The 19,209-nt window shown below is 47.7% G+C and overlaps 1 protein-coding gene across 3 annotated transcripts in view; it reads right to left on the minus strand.

Moving 5' to 3' along the window:
- The window catches only part of FLI1 (Fli-1 proto-oncogene, ETS transcription factor), a 122,895-nt gene that overhangs the window by 20,683 nt on the left and 83,003 nt on the right, over nucleotides 1-19,209 (minus strand). For all 3 annotated transcript variants that reach the window (XM_081239890.1, XM_081239891.1, XM_081239889.1), the window contains 2 exons: nucleotides 18,016-18,219; nucleotides 9,517-9,582 (listed from right to left, as the gene is read on the minus strand). In XM_081239890.1, coding sequence (XP_081096016.1) covers nucleotides 9,517-9,582; nucleotides 18,016-18,219 — 270 coding nt within the window. The remainder of the gene's footprint in view (nucleotides 1-9,516; nucleotides 9,583-18,015; nucleotides 18,220-19,209) is intronic.

The raw sequence follows: 19,209 nt of genomic DNA on the forward strand, positions 1-19,209 counted from the left end.
GATTGGGGTGGGAGTGAGACAGCCGAGGAAGGTATGTCAGGCAATGGGAGAATGGGAAGCATTCAAAGTTCTGTTTGAAATGGTCTAGACAGGAATCCATTCACATCTGAAGGACACATTTTTTTGGTTGGAACCTAAATGGGTAGAAACTGTGCTGCTGGCCAAGCTGTCACCCCGCCCAGACTCCGAAGTGACCCAGGCCACGCTGGACAGTACCTCTGTCCATCCTGTTTGGTGGGACCTGGCTGGCCTGCAAACATGCACACTCTGGAAAGGGCGGGTTTTGCCTCACAATCCCTCATGAGGTTGGGGCAGTCAACTGATGTGAGTGGCTGGAGACAGGAGAGCAGTGCCTGCTTTACTCCAGGGCATCACCCAGTTGTGCCTACCTGCCCCAAACCCTGGGGGCTCACGGCTGACACCCACCTACCTTGGAATTCCCTCCCCAAGAGGAGAGAGACCTATGGTGGTAGATTTCTTTAAAAATGATCAATTAATCGATCAAACACAGAAACTGAGGGGAACGATCATTGGAAGATATATTTATACATATTTCAAAAAAAAATCTTCGAAGGAATAAAATGTACACAATTTGAATTATTCCTGAGATGGAAGAGCTCCTTCAAATAAGGGGATTCGTGCTGTAACTGGGACTAAACAAAATGCCCCAGCGAAATCCCTCTACCTGCCTCTAACGTGCAACACGGAAAGCCGTTCGCATCGTTATCCTGGAACAAATTTACACTTGTCTTAGGAAACAGGCTAAGTGTTTCCAATAATTTAGAGAGAGTGTGTTCTAGTCGCTGTGGAACCCACACATGCGGTAACAGCGCACACAGCACACCCACGGAACAAAATAACAGTTCTTTTACTCAGAGAAAGGAAGGATAATGGTTACTTAGAAAGTGTCCCAGACAAGCTGTCAAATTGAATTCAGAGAGCTGGAGTCTGACTCCAGGACAGGGCTGGCTGGCTCAGCTCCCTCGGGATTGGGGTTTCCTGCCTTCTACAGCTTACAGACAAAGATTCTTTGTTTCCAGCCCTCTCTCTCTCTTTCTCTCTCTCTTTCTCGCTCTCTCAATCTCTCTCTGGTGAAAACACACACACACACACACACACACACACACACACACACAACATGTAGCTCTCCAAAGAGGGTCAGATTGAAAGCAGACAAAACATTAAGTCTGGAATTTCAAAGGAAAACAATTAAAAAAAAGAAAACGGAGAGAGCAAGCTACTGTCTGTTCTATAATCATAAATCTTGCCTTTGGACACAGAAACAGCACACACTCACACACACACACACACACTCAGCAATCATCCCTGCTTTTGCTAAAAATGGATTAGGGGTAGTTCATCATAAAGGAAAAACATATAATGACAAAGTTCTTAACAGGCCCTCCTGGGAGGCCTGAATACCCTCAAATTTTAAGTGCACATGAGCAGACACAGACAGAGCCCATGGAGCCACATAACCTGCTCCATGAGAGATGTTATTTACTCCCTAAAAATAACAGGCGATTACCTCACAGCATTACAGGCCTTTTCCCCAGGCACACGTGTTCCAGACCAACCCGCACTGGCCATCCCGCACAGGGCAATATGCACACGGCCCGAGGCCCCGCCAAACACACACTCACCCCCTGAGACCCTGACTCAGGCTGCTGCGTCGAGCCCACCCCCCATGCTGGGCCCCCAACCTGCCACCCTTGTTCACTGCCACACACACAGGGCACGGGAATCCATATTCTGCACGCATCTACATTTTCTCCATCAAAGCAAAACTTCTCGGGGCATCTTTTAAATCATGGAAAATTTTGAAGATGTAGGAAAGCAGAGAGAAAAGTCTACTGCACCCCGAAGGGCCCTTCGGCTTTAACAAGCATGAACTCATGGTCAACCTGACTTCAGCTCTCCCCCCACCCGTGTCCCCTCCCTGCCCTGACTATTTTGAAGCAAATCCCTGGCTCCTTTGCTGAGCTTCCTGTCACACAGTGACACTATACCCGTCTTTCAGTTTCGTGTAAACCACTAAGAGTCCCACCCAAGGCTCCCCCATCATGCTCGCGTCACACACCCGGGCCCCGGTGTTCCCAGGGGGCACACTCAGGTATACCCACGGGAGCCCACCTGGTCCCGTCCCCCAAACCCAGCCTGAGCACACGCAACCCCCGCACAGGATAGACCCCGACATGCTGGGTCTTTGATGCCCACCTTCCCTTCATTCGATACCCATTTCCAGCACCACCGTGCTGGGTCCTTCCAGAGTCCTCCCATCTTTCACTACGACCTCTATCATTAAATCATCAAGGACACCCCATAGGCGATGAAAATGCAGGGGAAGGTGGCGAGAGGTGGTGCTGTAGCAGCCATAGCCAATACACAGCACTGACTTACAGGCCCATCTGTATCTCTGACTACATCCTCTTGAGGGTAGCTGGCTGGGTACCACATTTCTGAGGCTCAGCCTAGCGTCCTATACATGGTAGGTTCTTAATAAATGAAGAGATGCGTGAACGGGGTGGAGGAGGGCACGAGTCCTGACTAAGGTCCTGAGAGAAGCTCTTCCCTTCCTGTGTGGTCTTGGGGGGACCCACGCCTTCCCTGGCCTCCTATCGCCTGTGTTCCATGAAAGGTTTGGAGTGGATGGTCCACTTTAACATTTAATGATTTTTCATCTCTTCATTTCTCTTAGGGAACTTCTTGTAGGTCACACGCATTTTTCTATTTGATTATATGCAGCTTCATATTATTCCTTAATCGTTCCGTATGTGAATCTCCCAAATAAGATTTTAAACAACTTGGCCATCTCATCTATGGTGCTACCACGCCATCTGATATGGTGTCTTTCATAACCCTGGGCGTAGTGTCAGCATGTGGCAAACCCTCAAGAACATTCTAATGATTTAGTGCTAAAATCCTAATTACTACTGTAATCCATGGAGCAAACATATTGTGTACTTACCGGTGCATCAGATACCCTGGTAAGTGATTTATAAGTATAATATCACTCCTGAAGGGGCACTAGGATTGTCCTCATTCTATACATGAGGAAACTGAGGCAGAAAAAAGTGACTTGACTTTAGTCACACAGCCTGTTTGAGTCCAGAGCCTGGGTTTTGAACCAATATGCTCTAAGGCTGAGATATGAGATAAATACCTGCCTTGGGGAAATGGAGAGCATTAATTAAAGAAGGTTTAAGATGTTTGTTAGATGCTTGATGCAAACTATTATATAGAGAATGGATAAACCACAAGGTCCTACTGTATAGCCCAAGGAACTATATTCAATATCCTGTGATGAACCATAATGGAAAAGAAGATGAAAAAGATTGCATATACACGTATAACTGAGTCACTTTGCTGTGCAGCAGAAATGAACACAACATTGTAAATCAATTACACTTCAATAAGATGAATTTTTAAAAAAGATGTCAGATGCTTGAATGAAATATGTTGAGATGATGAGGTGAGAAACAGCCTGGAAGGAGGAGTGAACAGCAAGACCTACGTTGGAGTCCTGCTCTGTCCTAAGACCTGGGTGACTTCAAATGGACCCTGTTATCTCTGTGCCTTGTTTCCATTATCTACAGAACGGGGATAAAAATAATATCAGCCCTGCCAGCTCACGGGGATCGTGAGGGGCGCAAATGACGTAATAGATGTGCAAACGCTTGGCAGACAGTGAGGGGCTGCAGAGCCGTGGTCCCGGCTATGTGCACAGGTCCCGCCATCTGGAAATCTCCTTGAGAGAAGCAGGGCTCTCATTAGCATAATCTTCAGCACCGGTTAGGCATTTCACTCTGAAGGACATGGAAAGGTGGTTTCTCCCCCACACACACACACTTAGCGTGCAAGAAGACAGACTTTTTATCCATTAGCCCAGGTGACTGCAGGCCAGGGCTGTACCCCCGGCCGCAGGCGACCTGCGTGGAGGAGCGGTTTGCATTTCACAGCGGGTCCTGAAAGGCTTCCCGGGCGGGGGCTAGAGGCTCAGCCTCCACGGGCCGATTTATGAGTTTCAGGAGTTAATAAACAAGGAGCTCAGTATCCTCTGACTTTTGGAGACTCAGAGGTATTTAAACAGATCCAGCGCAAAGAGCTAAGGAAATGAGGGTTTAGGATGCAAAGCAGCTCTGAAGCAGATCACTGCTGCCCGTCCAGGGGATGCGCTGGCAGGGCCCAGGGCGAGGCCGCCCGGAAACATGGTGGAGCTCTGACCTGCATCCCGGGTGGACACACTCGTCCCTGGGCATGGAGGTCGGAGCTCGACGTTTAGAGAATCCTCAGTCCTGGCCCCGGGACTCCTACGTATTGGGTTGGCCAAAAAGTTCGTTCAGTTTTAAGCAAAAATAAGACACATCTTTCATTTTCACCAAGAACTTCATTGAACAATGTATTCATTAACCGAACGAACTTTTTGGCCAACCCAATACTTGGAACGGCCGTTTAACTTCTAGAACCCCAGTGCTCTCCGGATAAGATCAGGTAACCAACACCAATCCCAATTACTATTTAGATACACACAATGAGAACATATAAGAATGGGATTTCTGGGGCTTCCCTGGTGGCACAGTGGTTGGGAGTCTGCCTGCCGATGCGGGGGACGCGGGTTCGTGCCCCGGTCCGGGAGGATCCCACATGCCGCGGAGCGGCTGGGCCCGTGAGCCATGGCCGCTGGGCCTGCGCGTCCGGAGCCTGTGCTCCGCGGTGGGAGAGGCCACAGCGGTGAGAGGCCTGCATACTGCAAAAAAAAAGAAAAAAAAAGAATGGGATTTCTGAGAGCTGAAGTGATGGACTCATGTAAAGCTGTCGGAATCAATATCAATAAAAATTATAACCTCATCAATGACAAGGAGGAAAAAGAACTAATAATCCAGTGGTCAGTTCAACCTTCTCTTCCATTAGTATAACATGAGGTCCTGCTCTGCCTTTTCTAGGTCAATTTGGGGCCAGGAAAGATGAAGATCAACTGCCCAGTGTGTCTCCAAGACAACCTGGGTGGCTCTGAGATGGGTCTCCCTTTCCTCTTCCTGGTTCCTGTCTGCTGTGCTCAATGTTGGCTGCAGGTTTAAGAGTAACGGAGAGAGCTTGAAAAAATTCCCAGTGCCCAGCTCCTAGAGATTCTGAATCAGTTAGTTGTGTTTGGGACCTTGGCATCAGTATTTTAAAACATTTATTATTTTTACTTCTGTTGTATTTTTTTCATATATATATATATATATATATATATATATATATATTTCCCTGTATTATACAGTAAATCCTTGTTGCTATTTTATACATAGTGGTGTGTATCTGTTAATCCCATACTCCTAATTTATCCCTTCCCCCATCGCTTTCCCCTTTGGTAACCATAAGTTTGTTTTCTGTGTCTGAATCTGTTTCTGTTTTGTAAATAGATTCATTTGTATTATTTTTTAGATTCTACACATAAGTGGTATCATATAATATTTGTCTTTCTTTGACTGATTTACCTCACTTAGCTTGATAATATCTAGGTCCATCCATGTTGCTTCAAATGACATTATTTCATTCTTTTTTATGGCTGAGTAATATTCCATTGTATGTATGTACCACATCTTCTTCATCCATTCATCTGTTGATGGACCCTTGGGGTGCTTCCCTGTCTTGGCTACTACAGCTAGTGCTGCTATGAACATTGGGGTGCATGTATCTTTTCAAATTAGCGTTTTTGTCTTTACTGGATATATGCCCGGGAGTGGATTGCTGGATCATATGGTAGTTCTATTTTTAGTTTTTTAAGGAATCTCCATCCTGTTTTCCACAGTGGCTGCATCAATTTGCATTCCCACCAACTGTATAGGAGGGTTCCCTTTTCTCCACACCCTCTCCAGCATTTATGATTTGTAGGCTTTTTGATGATGGCCATTCAGACTGCTGTGAGGTGATGCCTCATTGTAGTTTTGATTTGCATTTCTCTAATAATTAGTGATGTTGAGATCTTTTCATGTGCTTTTGCAGTTTTTATTGTGGTAAAACATACATCACATAGAATTTACTATTTTGACCATCTTCCAGTGTACATTTCAGTGGCATTAAGGAATTCACGTTGGACAGCCGTCACCATCAGAACTCTTTCATCTTTCCAAACTGAAATGCTGGGCCCATTAAACAATAACTCCCCATTCTTCCCTCCTTCCAGTCCCTGGCAACCATCATTCTACTTTTCTGGTCTCTATGAATCTGCCCACTTACGGTCCCTCCTATGAGTGGAGTCATACAGTATTTTCCTAGGGCATCAGTAATTTTAAGAAGCTCTCCAGCCCATTCTCTGTGCAGTTAGGAATAGAGGGGAGTGCCAAGCAGGGGTTACGTATGAATTCATCTTTGGGAAGAGAGGATAGTGCAGGGATGTGGATGGGGATGATAGTAGAGAAACTGCAGGGACAGAGAAAAATAATGGAAACAATTCGCATCTCCACCCACACGACATTTAGGCAAGGTATTGCTTTCATGAAAAGCCAGCGAGAAGGGAAAGTCTGTGTTTGTCAGGGAGACTATCTGAAGTAAGGGAGTTTGAATCCTACCCCCTGGGTTTGAATCCTTGTTCTGCTGTTGAATAGCTGTGTGCCCTTCAGGGAGCCATTTAATAGTCCTGAACCTCACTTTCCCTGTCTGAAAAATGGGGCTAATTCAATCTACTTCTCGGGGATGTTGCTGGGCTTAAAAGCAGAGGCAAAGCACGTGAAAGTGTCTGAGGCATTGCAGAATCCTATACCTATGACAGTGGTGGCTGCATTGAAAATGGGTAGCAGTTGCTTCCATTCTAATTTATTTTCTTAAGTGCATTAGCCTTGGTATCAGGTGGAGAGAGCATAATTGTTCTAGCTGGGTCCAATCTGTGACCATAGAATATTTAATTTTAGAAAAAGCTTAAAAACTGCTACAAATTAATTTTTAAAATCTAGCCTTATTTCTTGGGCATCAATAACCCTTAGAGAGTGCAATTGTTTTCGAGAGACAAGCTGGAAGGATGATTATGCCATTTTAAAGTAAAAAGGCATACTCATTTGATAAGCACATTGAAGAAGCATTCATAGAAGCATTTACCTCTTCAACTTCTTTCTTTTGTGCTTGATGCCAGCACCTGTCCTTTGTGAGATAAACACGTACACTCATGCACACACACACACACACACACACACACGGAGCTCTGGTCCTCTTGTTGGACTCTGGGTTTGTTTGAGGCTGTGTGTGTGCCTTATTCAAACAAGACGGAGCTAAGGTTGCATGACGTCTTCTCTTTATTTTTCCCTTTAATATTTTAAGAACCCAAGATAGCTATTAGAGAAAAGAAGAAGAGAGAGGTGGGGAGGAGGGTGAAAAGCAGGGAGAGAGGAGCCTGGCTAGCTTTGTCTTGCTAATGTACTTTGTTTTGTGGACGATGGGCCGTTTAGACAGATCCAGACCACCTCAGGAGGGGGAAGGCGACAGAGCAGCAAGACAGCTCAAGTGGAAAGCTTTACTGGGGACAAAAGCTGCACCTGCAAAGCACAGACGTAACTGTTTCTGGAGGCCAGGGCCAATGCTGGGAGATAAATGCCCGGCACCACCTGACTGAGGGCTTTGCAGTGTGCACTTGCCTGGATACTGCGGTTCATTCATTTCAGAAGAGAGGCAGCTCCTGCAAAAGCCCCAAAGAGCCCAGCGTGGCATTACAAACTCACAAAAGGACTGAGGGAAGGAACAGCAGTGCAGGTAGAGGAGAGGCTGAAAGCTAGGACCCCTGGAGGAGTAATGAATCGTTTATCAGCACAGTTCAACCCAGACAAACTTGCTTCTTAACGGAAATCTGTGTTTTAAGTCCAATATCAGATATTCTCTCATTGGTTCTGCCCCCAGAGTCTCCCTGGTTAATCCTGGTGGTGTTAGCAGGTCCCAGCCTGCAGAACTAGAGGAGCTTTCAGGGATCTCCTGCCTGCCTTCCTCCCTTCTTTCCTTTCCTTCTTCCTTCTCTCCCTCCTTCCTTCCAAGCCGTGGACCCCTATCTGCAGATGAAACGAAGTTCAGTAAGTGAACCAGATAGAGCAGAGGGGCCCTGGACGAGAGCAGACCCTCACCTGCAGCAGCCAAGAGCTCAACAGTCAGGGGTGACTCTTACTGGTTTAGTTTGGCCCTTTTATTTGACAGGAAACTGAGGTTCAGGGCATGAAGTGATTTCCCCAAAGTAAACCAGAGGTGCTCCGACCTCAGTCTAATATGTTTGACACTGTAATACATTTTGTCTCTCATGGACATTTGCAACATGATGGTAAATGGGTCACCTAATAAAATGTGGCTTGGACTGTATGATGAGTCAATATGACTTCAGATTTTTTATGGCAAAAGCCAATAACTCTGACTTCGAAAGAAAACAGTAGGAGGGACTGGCCCAGGGTGGGGTAGGAGGTGAAGAAAGTCACAGAAAACCAGGAAAGTTTACAAACATATTCATTATGTTGAAGTTTTCCTCTACAGAATTGTCTGGTCATCATCTGATTATAAATTGTTAACAGGAAACAGGAAGTCTAATGTGATCGAAGGTGTGAACTTGGTTAAGACACCCAGGCTCACTGGGTCTCTGTTTCCTCCATAACCCAAGACAGTTTTGAACCAAATGTCTCTAAGATTCTTCCCATAGAAGAGCTTTATGTTTCTCTGAAATATTATGCTGTGCTAACTCCATGCAACCAATACTGAAAACTTCTGCCTTCATTCATTCTATGCAGCAGGTGTGCCTTAAAGAAAAAGTACTGAAGGAGAGAGAGCCAAGGAAGAGAGTGCCCCTCATTCTCCTACTCATCCTTCAAGGCCCCACTCAAAATGCCCCTCCTCCATGGAATTTTTCTTCTGCCTCAGGCAGAATTTTTTCACTCACATTTTTTTCTCCCTTAAACCAGGTACCATGAATCATTCACTTGTTTAAATGCCTGGAATCTAACAGTGTCTGGAGCAGGAAATCTCCACAACGTTGTTTCGTGAATAAAGATGCTGAGAAATGTATTGTAATGTTTGCTAAAACCCTCACTGGCGAAAACCATTTGCTGAGACCATTTTCTTTCTCTTTCAACCAAAGCAAAGCAACTAGACCAAATCTCCAAATCACCACTTTAAAAATGAATTGTATCACTTAAATTTCTTACCAACACCCCCCTGAAAATATGACATTGCAAGAATCCTTGAAATCTTCATTTCATTTCCTTCAATAAAGAAAGCCCCCTTTTGGCTTTGAAAGTGAGCAGCATCCGTTTCCTTCCAAGAGCAACACGCTTTTGTTCATGGAGTAACAACCTCAAGTCACATCTTTATGGAATTATCACAAGATATTTTACAACCTTGTCATGTTTTTGCAACGAGCAGCGTAAGGGGGATCAGCTTAGGCTTCTAGAAAAGCTGAGTAGACAAGAGAGTTGGGATACACACCTGAGGTTCCCCCACCGCAGTCTTACCATCGTGGACTGTGCCGGGCTGGTAATGAGGACAATTCTACATGCGAGAGAACAGACTCACCTTCTTTGACATTCAGTCGTGAGGACGGGTCCGTGTGGGAGGTTGTGTTATAGGCCAACAGTGAACCTGAAAGGCGAAGCAAAAGCATCAGGTTATAACCAAGACACTCTTCTGAGATCAAGACTAGGAGATGGGATGAGAAGTGAGTGGGGAGGGCAGGAGACAGGGAGAAGGATGGAAGGACAGATGACTGACTCCTTGAGAGAAAGAAACAGTTAATGTCACCCATTTGGGGGACCAATCATGCAGGACTGTAATAGCTTCCTGGAGTTAGGGTCCGAGGAAGGTAGGACAGAATGCTCGTAGGCAGGACGCACACAAGCCCTCCCAGCAGCCATGTTTAAGGTTCTAGAGTTCTTGGGGCCCACACTATGTCACAGCAGGAACACAGGGCTGGGCACCATGTCCTGGTCCTTCGACCGACTTCCCGTGTGACCGTGAATGAGGGACTTTACGTGTCTGGATCTTGATTTCTTCACCTTGAACTACAAGACGGGGTGGCAAACTTTTTATACAGACCAGATAGTAAATATTTTAGTCTCTGCGGGCTGAATATGGCCTCTGTTGCACATTCCTCTGTTTTTGTTTTGTCTTGTCCATGGGCCAGCGCTGGCCAGATTGGACTGTAGCTTGTATTGCCATGCCTTGGAGGAGAAGCCTGGCCACTTTCTTCCCACTGTGATGTCCTTTGGGTTTACAGGTGGGCAAGGTGCTTGGATCATCACACTTGATGAAGGGGGTGCTAGGAGCTGGGAAAGGGGTAGGGCTGGCAGTGCTCCCTGGAGTAACTTTTGTCTCCCTTGATGCATAGCTAAGAGAATACAACTCAACGTGAGGCATAAGCCACTGAATTTTCTGTCATCGCAGGGTGCTGATATACAATCTTTTAGAATTAAATGTTCATGCAGAACTACTTTTAGCAAGCACTAAAAGTAGTTCTAGTCTGGGCATTTTCTAGTAGATTTAGTCTGGGCGTTTTCTAGGTTTTTTCTTTTTTCTATTGTTGTTGCATGTAAAAAAAATTTCTCCCTTCTTTCCTAAAACTAGACTTGTGCCTTTGTTTCCAGCAAATCCAAGAGCTTTATTTTGGAAAACGTAGGCATTTTTGTCATCCTCGAGGCTCTCCCGTGGAAACTCTGAAGTGCGATCAAGGGGGCTGGGATCTGCTTTTATAAGCTGGACATGGGTGTTGGAAGCTAAAAAATCTTTCTAAATCATCCTTTGCCTGCTCCCTGGGACCGAGTGGACGGACTTGGGTGCCAGGGCTTGGAACAGGGAATGGGCTGTCAGACACTCCTATCTTTAGTCTCAAGTCCCGGAAGGGACACGGGAGTGGAGCGGCTGCCTCACCCAGCTGTGGGCGTTTGGTTGTGTGCCTCAGAGAAGCTGTGTGCCCTTCCAGGCCAGACGACGAAGAGAGAATTTTGGAAGAGTCATCCAACTGCCTAGAACCACTGACTTTGGGCTTGAGCAACTATTCCTTTCAGCTCTGCAACAGTTCCAGACAAAACAAGCAGAGGGGTGGTGGTGGTACTGCGAGAACTCTATGCCAAAGTGTGGCCGTGTGGAGACACCTTTAGAAAGGAGGCAGTCACGCGCTTGGAATAGCCGAGAACCAGATGCGTTTGGTTCTTCCGTTCTCAAAAATATCAAGGACAAAATGATTTTTTGCACTTCGTTTAATATAAATTTTTATGCACATGAGAGTTTAGAATTAGACCTGCTTCTTACCACTTACTAGCTTGGTGACCTCCATCAATCTACCCAATCTCTCTAAGCCATAGGGTCCTCCTACATAAAACAGGCTAATAATAACACCTACCTAATAAGGTTCTTATGAGGTGTCAATAAAATGATACACACAGCTGCTCGGAACAGACCTTGGCTCAGAATGAATGTTCAATACACGCTAGGTGTTATCACGACTACTTTTATATCTTTTCTCCCACAGACACCACGATGACACACAATAAACTCTTTATAAAAGAGCTTGCTGGGCATTTGCCTTGTTCTCTGGAATTAGAGTTATGAATGGGTTCTGCTGCAATAAGAAATAATCCTCCGTGACTGGAAGGAGGTTAAGAAATGGAAACAAGCGTTCCAAGGGAAGAGAAAACAGTCTCTGGAGTAAGACCAAGAATGTCTGCCTCTCTGTCCCTGACATTCTCGGCCTCAGGCGGAAACCTCACGGCTGGAGCAAATAAAGAAAAATGATGGTCTTGGAGGACCGAACTGCCTGAGTCATTAGTGCAGATGTAGCTGAGAGCACGAAGCTTAGATAAACCGCTCTTATTAAATTTCCCCCTCGGTGAAAGTTCTTCTTTGGGCACACGTGAATTCCAGAGGAAACTCCCAGAAAGCCAAGAGGAAGGGTCGTTTGACCTCTGCAAAGCTTGCATGAAATACATATTTCATGGTAACCTAGGAGAAGGATTTTGCCCTGAAGACTGTTCTTGGTTCAAGTTTCACTCCTAGAAGGAGAAGCTGCCTTCCCTGTGGAGGGGCTGATTTGGGGGTGTCTGACCTCCTTCCCAAGGGACCAACTTTCCCTTCTCTCCTCCCATTTTTTACTTAATCAGTTCCTCAGGCTACAGAGAGTGGCAAGGCACACTCTTTCCTTAAAGGAATTTGTTCAGATGCAAGAAGGTCCTCCCTGGAGCCTGACCTCTCACTCTGTGGCTTTGGATATCTCTCTCTCCTTCTTTGAGGCACCTTCTGCGTGGGGCGAACACCACCTTGTCAGAGGAAACAGGCTGTGATGCTAGGAGGGAAGCCAACACTCTCGGGATGCTTGTCGTCGTGCGCCGGATGCTTTCTGTCTATTTGCTCACTTAATTCTCACGCAGATGATGAAATCAACATTCAGAGAAGTCAAGTAATTTGCCCAGGATCACACAGCCAGAAAGCCTAGGAGGCAGGATGCCCATTCCGGTCTATCTACAAAATCTGCTCTCTGCCCAGCAGACACTGCGGCTTCCAGGCTAAATTGAAGAAACAGACAACACTCACCTATGGTGTTGGAATCAAGACAGTGGCTGCCTTTGGGGAGGAAGTGGGGGTGATGGAGGGGGGCACACAGGGGCTTCTAGTATCCCCCTTGACCTGGAGGGACTCATATGAGTGAGTGGATTCACTCTGTGATAATTCCTTGACTTGTGCATTTATGATTTTTGCACTTCTCTCTATGTGATACTTTAATTAAAACGTTTGTTGCAGGCTTCCCTGGTGGCGCAGTGGTTGAGAGTCCGCCTGCCGATGCAGGGGACACGGGTTTGTGCCCCAGTCCGGGAAGATCCCACATGCCGCGGAGCGGCTGGGCCCGTGAGCCATGGCCGCTGAGCCTGCGCGTCCAGAGCCTGTGCTTTGCAACAGGAGATGCCACAACAGTGAGAGGCCCGCGTACAGCAAAAAAAAAAAAAAAAAAAAAAAGTTTGTTGCCTTATCTGTTTATGTATTTACATACGCATGAGGGCTTCTATGTGTATCTATGTATTTGGGGCCCTGAAAAGCATGGAGCAGCTGCTGCTGAGAATGGAATAGGCTCCCCAATGTGAAAGCACAAGGACAGAATAATTTCCCATTGTCGCGTCCATCCTTCACTGGTACAGTATTTGGGATCTGAAAGAGGATGGAAATGAACAGAGTGAAGCTTGCAGGTGTGGGTGGAGCCCAGCAATCGGGCTTTCTCCAGCTCCACATTCCCACGAGCGGACCTGGTCTTCCTCTGGGGCACCTGCAGACGAGACAACGGCCGTCTGAGCGCCAAAGCCTTGTCTCCTGCCTTGCAGACACCTCGCCAGCCCCACTGCCAGCCTCCTGAAGCCGGGCTTCCTTTTCTCTGCACTGCCATCAATGGCTCTGGCTGGAGGGTGCTGGCGGGCAGGGAGGAGGAAGGAGGCTCCGTGTTCTTTTTTTTTTTTTTTTTTTACATCTTTATTGGAGTATAATTGTTTTATAATGGCGTGTTAGTTTCTGCTTTATAACAAAGTGACTCAGTTATACATATACATATGTTCCCATATCTCTTCCCTCTTGAGGATCTGTGTTCTGAACAACAGGCCTGGCTGACGACAGAGTCCCGGGAAATCTGGCCTTTTGTTCTCCTTCACCGGTCAGACCTGGCCTGGAAGGGATAATACTTCACTGGCTTAATTGCCCGGAGCCATCACCTTTGCTGGAACATCTGAGGCAGCCGGTGGGGACACCACAAAACGCAAAATGTGTTTTCCATTATGTTTAAATTAAAAATGGGAATCAAGATAGATACCTTTGCTGTGGTCTCCCTGTCACCCAATAGATTTCATTTCTCTAGCGCTGTCACTATTTCCAAAGGCATTTTCTTAGCATTTTTCACGGGTCAGACGCAGACAGACAGACCGAACACAACTTTCTGTAAAATGAACAAAGGCTCTTTCCTTCTGCCTCTGGCCACCCCACCCAGGACCTTTTGGGCTCCCAGAAACCCCAAACTCCCCCCAGCGGCCCTGGGTCTGAACTGCCGTTTGGGGACAGCTCCCACTTCCTTTGAGGTCCGTCCCAATCTTGCCTTGTGACACCCAATCTCATTTCCCGCAGCCCGAGACTGTAAATACGGCCTCTGCCTGCATGAGATACTGATGGGGCCGCCCGTCGGGTCCAGAGTATGGGGCGCTGCGCGGAAGAGAAAAGGGCAGAGTTGGCCTGCAGATAGGTTTGGCTTAATCGGCCTCATTCCAGGAGGCGAGAGGGAAGTTTTCAGAAAGCATTTATCTCTGGGTACAAATGAAAACAGAAAATGCTGTGGGGAAAGCGGCCTGGCCCTCCACACAGGAGCCCCAGGGGCGTGAGGCTAATTCCACAGCAGGGGAGGGAAAGACCGGGTGGCCCAGTGCAGCCTGGCCTCTGCCCTCAGAGCGTGAGGCTGTGGGCATAGCTGCACCCCGGGCCTTAGGAGGCCTTGGTCTCAGACACCAGGCTGCTCTCCAGGGGCTGGGCACGGCTGAACCAATTTCCGAAGCACTCCAGGCCTCATTTGCTTTGGCTTTAAAATGGGGATTTATAATTAGTTGTCCATGGTGTCCACAAGGGGGCATCCTGTCTGTCCCGTAAAGTGAATGACACCTGGGCAGATGCAGCCGGAGCCCGGGTGTCCCCAGGAGACTCCAGAATGATCCAAAGAACTGTGGGCATCTCCCCAGACCCGGCCCCCACTGTCCTCCTCCCATTTCAAGTGCGGGTGACTTTCCAGAGGGATGGTATAGGGTACAGTCACTCTGTCTGGGCCAGCTGAAAAGCCAGGGTATGGAGAACAGGAGCCTCCAGGCAGGCCAGGTAAATCCTAGCACGGCAGACAGGGGGGCTCAGGACACTGTTATTTCTTCTCCACCCTGGAAAATACATTTTTAATTTGAAGTTTGTTTTTTAAAATTTGAAAGTATAGCTCCTGTCCTGACAACCCGAATGAATACTCGAGCACCTTTGGTGAAAGTGTAAATTTGGTGTCAGAGCTTCTTAATCCTACCATGTCCTTTTTTCTACTAAAGTCCAGAAAGCTCGGACACCTCTAGAGAGGTGCAGCTGCCTTGCAGTCTTCTGACCCGGGGCTAAGTTAGACGGGCTCCAGTTCTCTTCTATCCACTCTCCTTAGCCCCACTGCACTTCCTCCCTCTGTGCTGAGGAGCTCAGCTCTTTTCCTTCCACCTCTTGCCAAAGTGGAACTGTTTGAACGCCACCCCCTCCTCCACGAAAGGACAGATGACAATGCGCGAGGCATTAGCACCCTTTTCCCGGCCTCAACTCAGCTGCCCCAACCTCTCCCCAGAGCCCTGGCCTCCCTGCCTCCACACAAAACACCCGCTGGAAGTAAGTCTGGAAAAACAATACAGCGCTTGAAGGCAAGTCGGTGGGCCTTGCGGGGCTCCCGGCAGTCCTGAGAGCAGACAGCCACCACGCACGTGACCTCCTGCAGGCGTCTCAGTGGATCCCCCTCCCCACAACCAGGGGTCTCAGAGGCTGCAGCTGAAAGTGGACCCCAATTAACAAGAGGCATGAATCAAAAACTGTTTCCATGACAGCAGATCATGTTAAGTCTAGGTTCCTCAAAAGGCCTCTAGAGTAGTACAACACTATGCTAGGGCAAGTGTTTTTGAACCTTAATACAAGTATTTTAAGTTTTGCTTTTGCAGGCAGACATGGTCTTGCATCGTTGCTCAGACCCCTTTATCTTTTGCTGTTGCGCTCAACATTGTATCATGTATGTGCTTTGTTCATCTCCACTCAACTCTGGAAATTGGCTCCGCTAATAAGCTCCTTTCTGGAAACTTCATATTATTATTGCTTTGGGGGCATCTTCCTTAATGTCTACACATACTCTTAGAAAGAACGAAGAGAAGAAATCCACCCTTTTTCGTGCCCTGCTACATATACCCACAAACCCAACCCTCTGGCGTCCACTTCTTCCCAGCCTGCTTATTCCTTTGCTCTTTCTTATCTGTTCTCCTCCGATAGAAAGCCTCCTCAACAGTTACCCACGACCACCTTATGAGATTCCTTGGCCTTCTGAGCATAGGTTGCTTCAGATCTGTGGCTTGGGGTCTTCTGTGAGAGGAAGTCCCAGTGGGGACTCCAGTTGTTTATGGACCCGCCAGAAAGCAGGGCCTGGGATCACAGGGCATGAATGGGCCCTCCCCACATCAGTCAGAACGTGCTAGAACATTCCCTCAACAAGGGCATCTGATAACTGGGCCCTTTAAGTGCTCCAAGCTCGCTGCCCACACTGCTGACCATCTCTTCTCCCACAAAGTGATTCCCGGACCTCCCGCCTTATGACACCAGGAGGGGCAGAAAGGCAGAATTGGTCAGCGTTTTTGCTTTGCTGGTCTCTCCTTCTCATGCCCAGCTTCTGTGTGCCCACTTCCACCTCCTGCCCTGCCCAGCTAGCATTACTGCAGGACTCTGTGCAAAGATCCTTTCTAAAAAAATTCTATAAACACTTAAAGAAATACAGATTGTTAGAAAAATGCTCATTCTCCAAAGCTCAGAAAAACTGGGTGGAAAACTGCCCCCGTTTTTGAAATTGTCATTTCTTGGGCTGACCTCATGTTGCAGCAAGACTCAGACATGAGGTCATTCCTTTGGTGTTAACATACACTGCATCACCCACACAATCCCACTGCTTACCAGACGCCTCGGAGGGTGACTGGGGAGCCCAGAGGCACCAGTGGAAACTTCTGAAGGCATTTTCAAATTTTTTCATTTTTACACCCAGAGTGTGTTGCCCCTACCCCACAGAGTACACTGTTGCAGAAGGAGACAGAAGATGACAGGAACGGTGAGCTGAAGACCCACCGAACAACGGAACACAGATGAAGAACTAACTAACCCAGACCCAGGAGACCAGGGAAAGCGGCCCGTGGGCACTGTCCAAGGATCTCAGCTTTAAAGGGGCTTTAAAATCATCAACCTCCTTCTTTCCGAAGCTGAACTCCTGCAAGATTCCCAGCAGCCACGGAGAGCAAACACTGCACCCTGAGGCTGCCAGTGGATCTTTGGGCAGGACTGGCTGTTAGAAAGCCCCCTTGTAGAATGAATCCACAACTGTCTTCCTGTAGCTTCAACTTCCCCATCTTAGGACCATCTTTTCTGGCCACAGAACAGTCCTTCGGTACTTGGGGTCACCGATATACCACCTGTATGTCTGGTGAAGAGTTAAGGCTGAGGTTATTAGCACGTTTATCAAAATTCTGTTCCGATGTGTATGTTTCATATCAGATGAAATTCATACCAAATTGATGGGGCTTGGCAATAGAGAAGCCTCACGTTGGCTAAATCCTGTGGACAACCGTGCACTTTCTTTCATAAACTCTCCCTTTCCAAAGCTCTTTGCCTTCTGAGTCTGCCAGAAGAAAGCTTCCAACAGATCCTAACCCACCTGTAGCATCTGCTACACTTCCTGTTTAGTTGGGAAGGGTGTGTAGGTAACAGCGGGTAAAGGTGGGTTAGGGGGTGCCAGAGTGACCCCAAGAATAAGAGGAACTTAACGTGTAAATATTCAAAAACGTAAATCTAGAGTTGACTGTAGAGCTTTAAATCATCACTCAAGACAATACCAGCCAGGGTGTCCATCTATTTATAGTTTGGGGCAAAGTAGTTTCTGGAAAGTGGTTCTCATGGGAAGAGTGTGACTCGCCTCTGGCAGACCCCACGGGACTGCAGCTCCCTACTTCTTCTCCATTCCTTGTTTTCCTTCCCTTGTCACGGCAGGACTGGGTCAGTCCCCTCGCAGGGTCTCTGGGAGCCAGTGCAACCTTGGCAACTTGACACCCGGACGGGCTGCTCCTACAGCATCCGCCCAGCATAAACCGACAGCCCGGGACCCTATCTCCTTTCCCTGGGTTGGCTCCGTGGGAACCAGTCTTCATCCTGAGTGGCTGGGCAGAATTCTCTCCCAGCCCTGGGGACTTGGGCTGCAGCCTCTGGGGGTGTTTTGCTGCCCAGAAAGGGAAAGGACCAGGCACTTACTTTCCCTGAGGTAGCTGAGGTGTGACAATAGCACTTCCGTGTTGTAGAGGGAGGTGGCTCGGAGGAAATCCTCCTTGTTCAGTTTACACAGTTCCTTGCCGTCCATGTTCTGGAAGAAAGATGTGTCGATCTCCATCAAGCCGTACTCCTTTATCGCCCACTCCAGCCACTGCCTCACGTGCTCCTGCGTCCACAGCGTGGGGTCTGCAGGGGAGATGGGCTGTTAGCAAGGCTGCAGGACGCAGGGCTCCACCCCTTTTCTGTCTCTGCCTCTCTCCTCTGTCTTTTCCTCTCTCCCTCTCTCCCCGTCTCCACCTCTCTCCCCTCCCTTCCTCTTCCCCTCCTTCCCCCTCCTCAATCCCCCCTCCCCCCAGTGAGAAAGTGGTTCCCTTCCAGATGGTCCTCCCAGAATGCCCATCCGGCCCCATCACATCTGGCGCTGCCTGAACCACTTAGCGCTCTGGAAAGATTCTTAGACGCCTCACTACGCATCCAGACAGGACATTCTCTTTAAAGCCTTTGGAGGGCGACCGAAACCTCTGCCTGAGAAATGGTGGCATCAAAATGAAAACAAACACAGTTTCCAACACCCAGGAACCAATGTCTCCGGAAAGGGCCACCATCTGTATCTTAAGAACATCAGTGATTTCACGGAAGAACAGTGATCTCTCCGATGGCTGCAGAAAAGAAGATGTGCGTGGACACTTGGACCACAATTCCACGTGTGCAGTTGGAAAACCCAGTGGTGTTAGTCTTAATAACTTAACCCCAATCTGGGTTTTCTCCCTTTGGAGACAGCTGTGTTGAAACTTCTTTAAAATCATCCTGACACAGTTTTTAGGATATTTAAATCCCCAAAGATGGGAAATGGGGAATTCCCTGGTGGTCCAGTGGTTAAGAGTCCGCCTTCCAATGCAGGGGTCACGGGTTCAATCCCTGGTCGTGGAACTAAGATCCCACATGCTGCGGGGCAGCAAAGCCCTCATGCAGCAATGAAGACCCAGCGCAGCAAAAAAAAAAGAGATGGGAAATGGTGTTGGAGGGAGAACACATTTTAGTTCTCAAGTGAACATACAAAATGTAAGGACTGAGGTTGTAAGGTCTCCACTTGGGACCCTCAGACTTCTCCCCAGCCAGGTGTGTGTATATGGGAAGCACGTGTACTTTGAGTGCTGGTGATGTGTTCTAGCAGGT

Source organism: Mesoplodon bidens (assembly GCF_964165515.1).
Source record: "Mesoplodon bidens genome assembly, chromosome: 7".
Classification (NCBI taxonomy): domain Eukaryota; kingdom Metazoa; phylum Chordata; class Mammalia; order Artiodactyla; family Ziphiidae; genus Mesoplodon; species Mesoplodon bidens.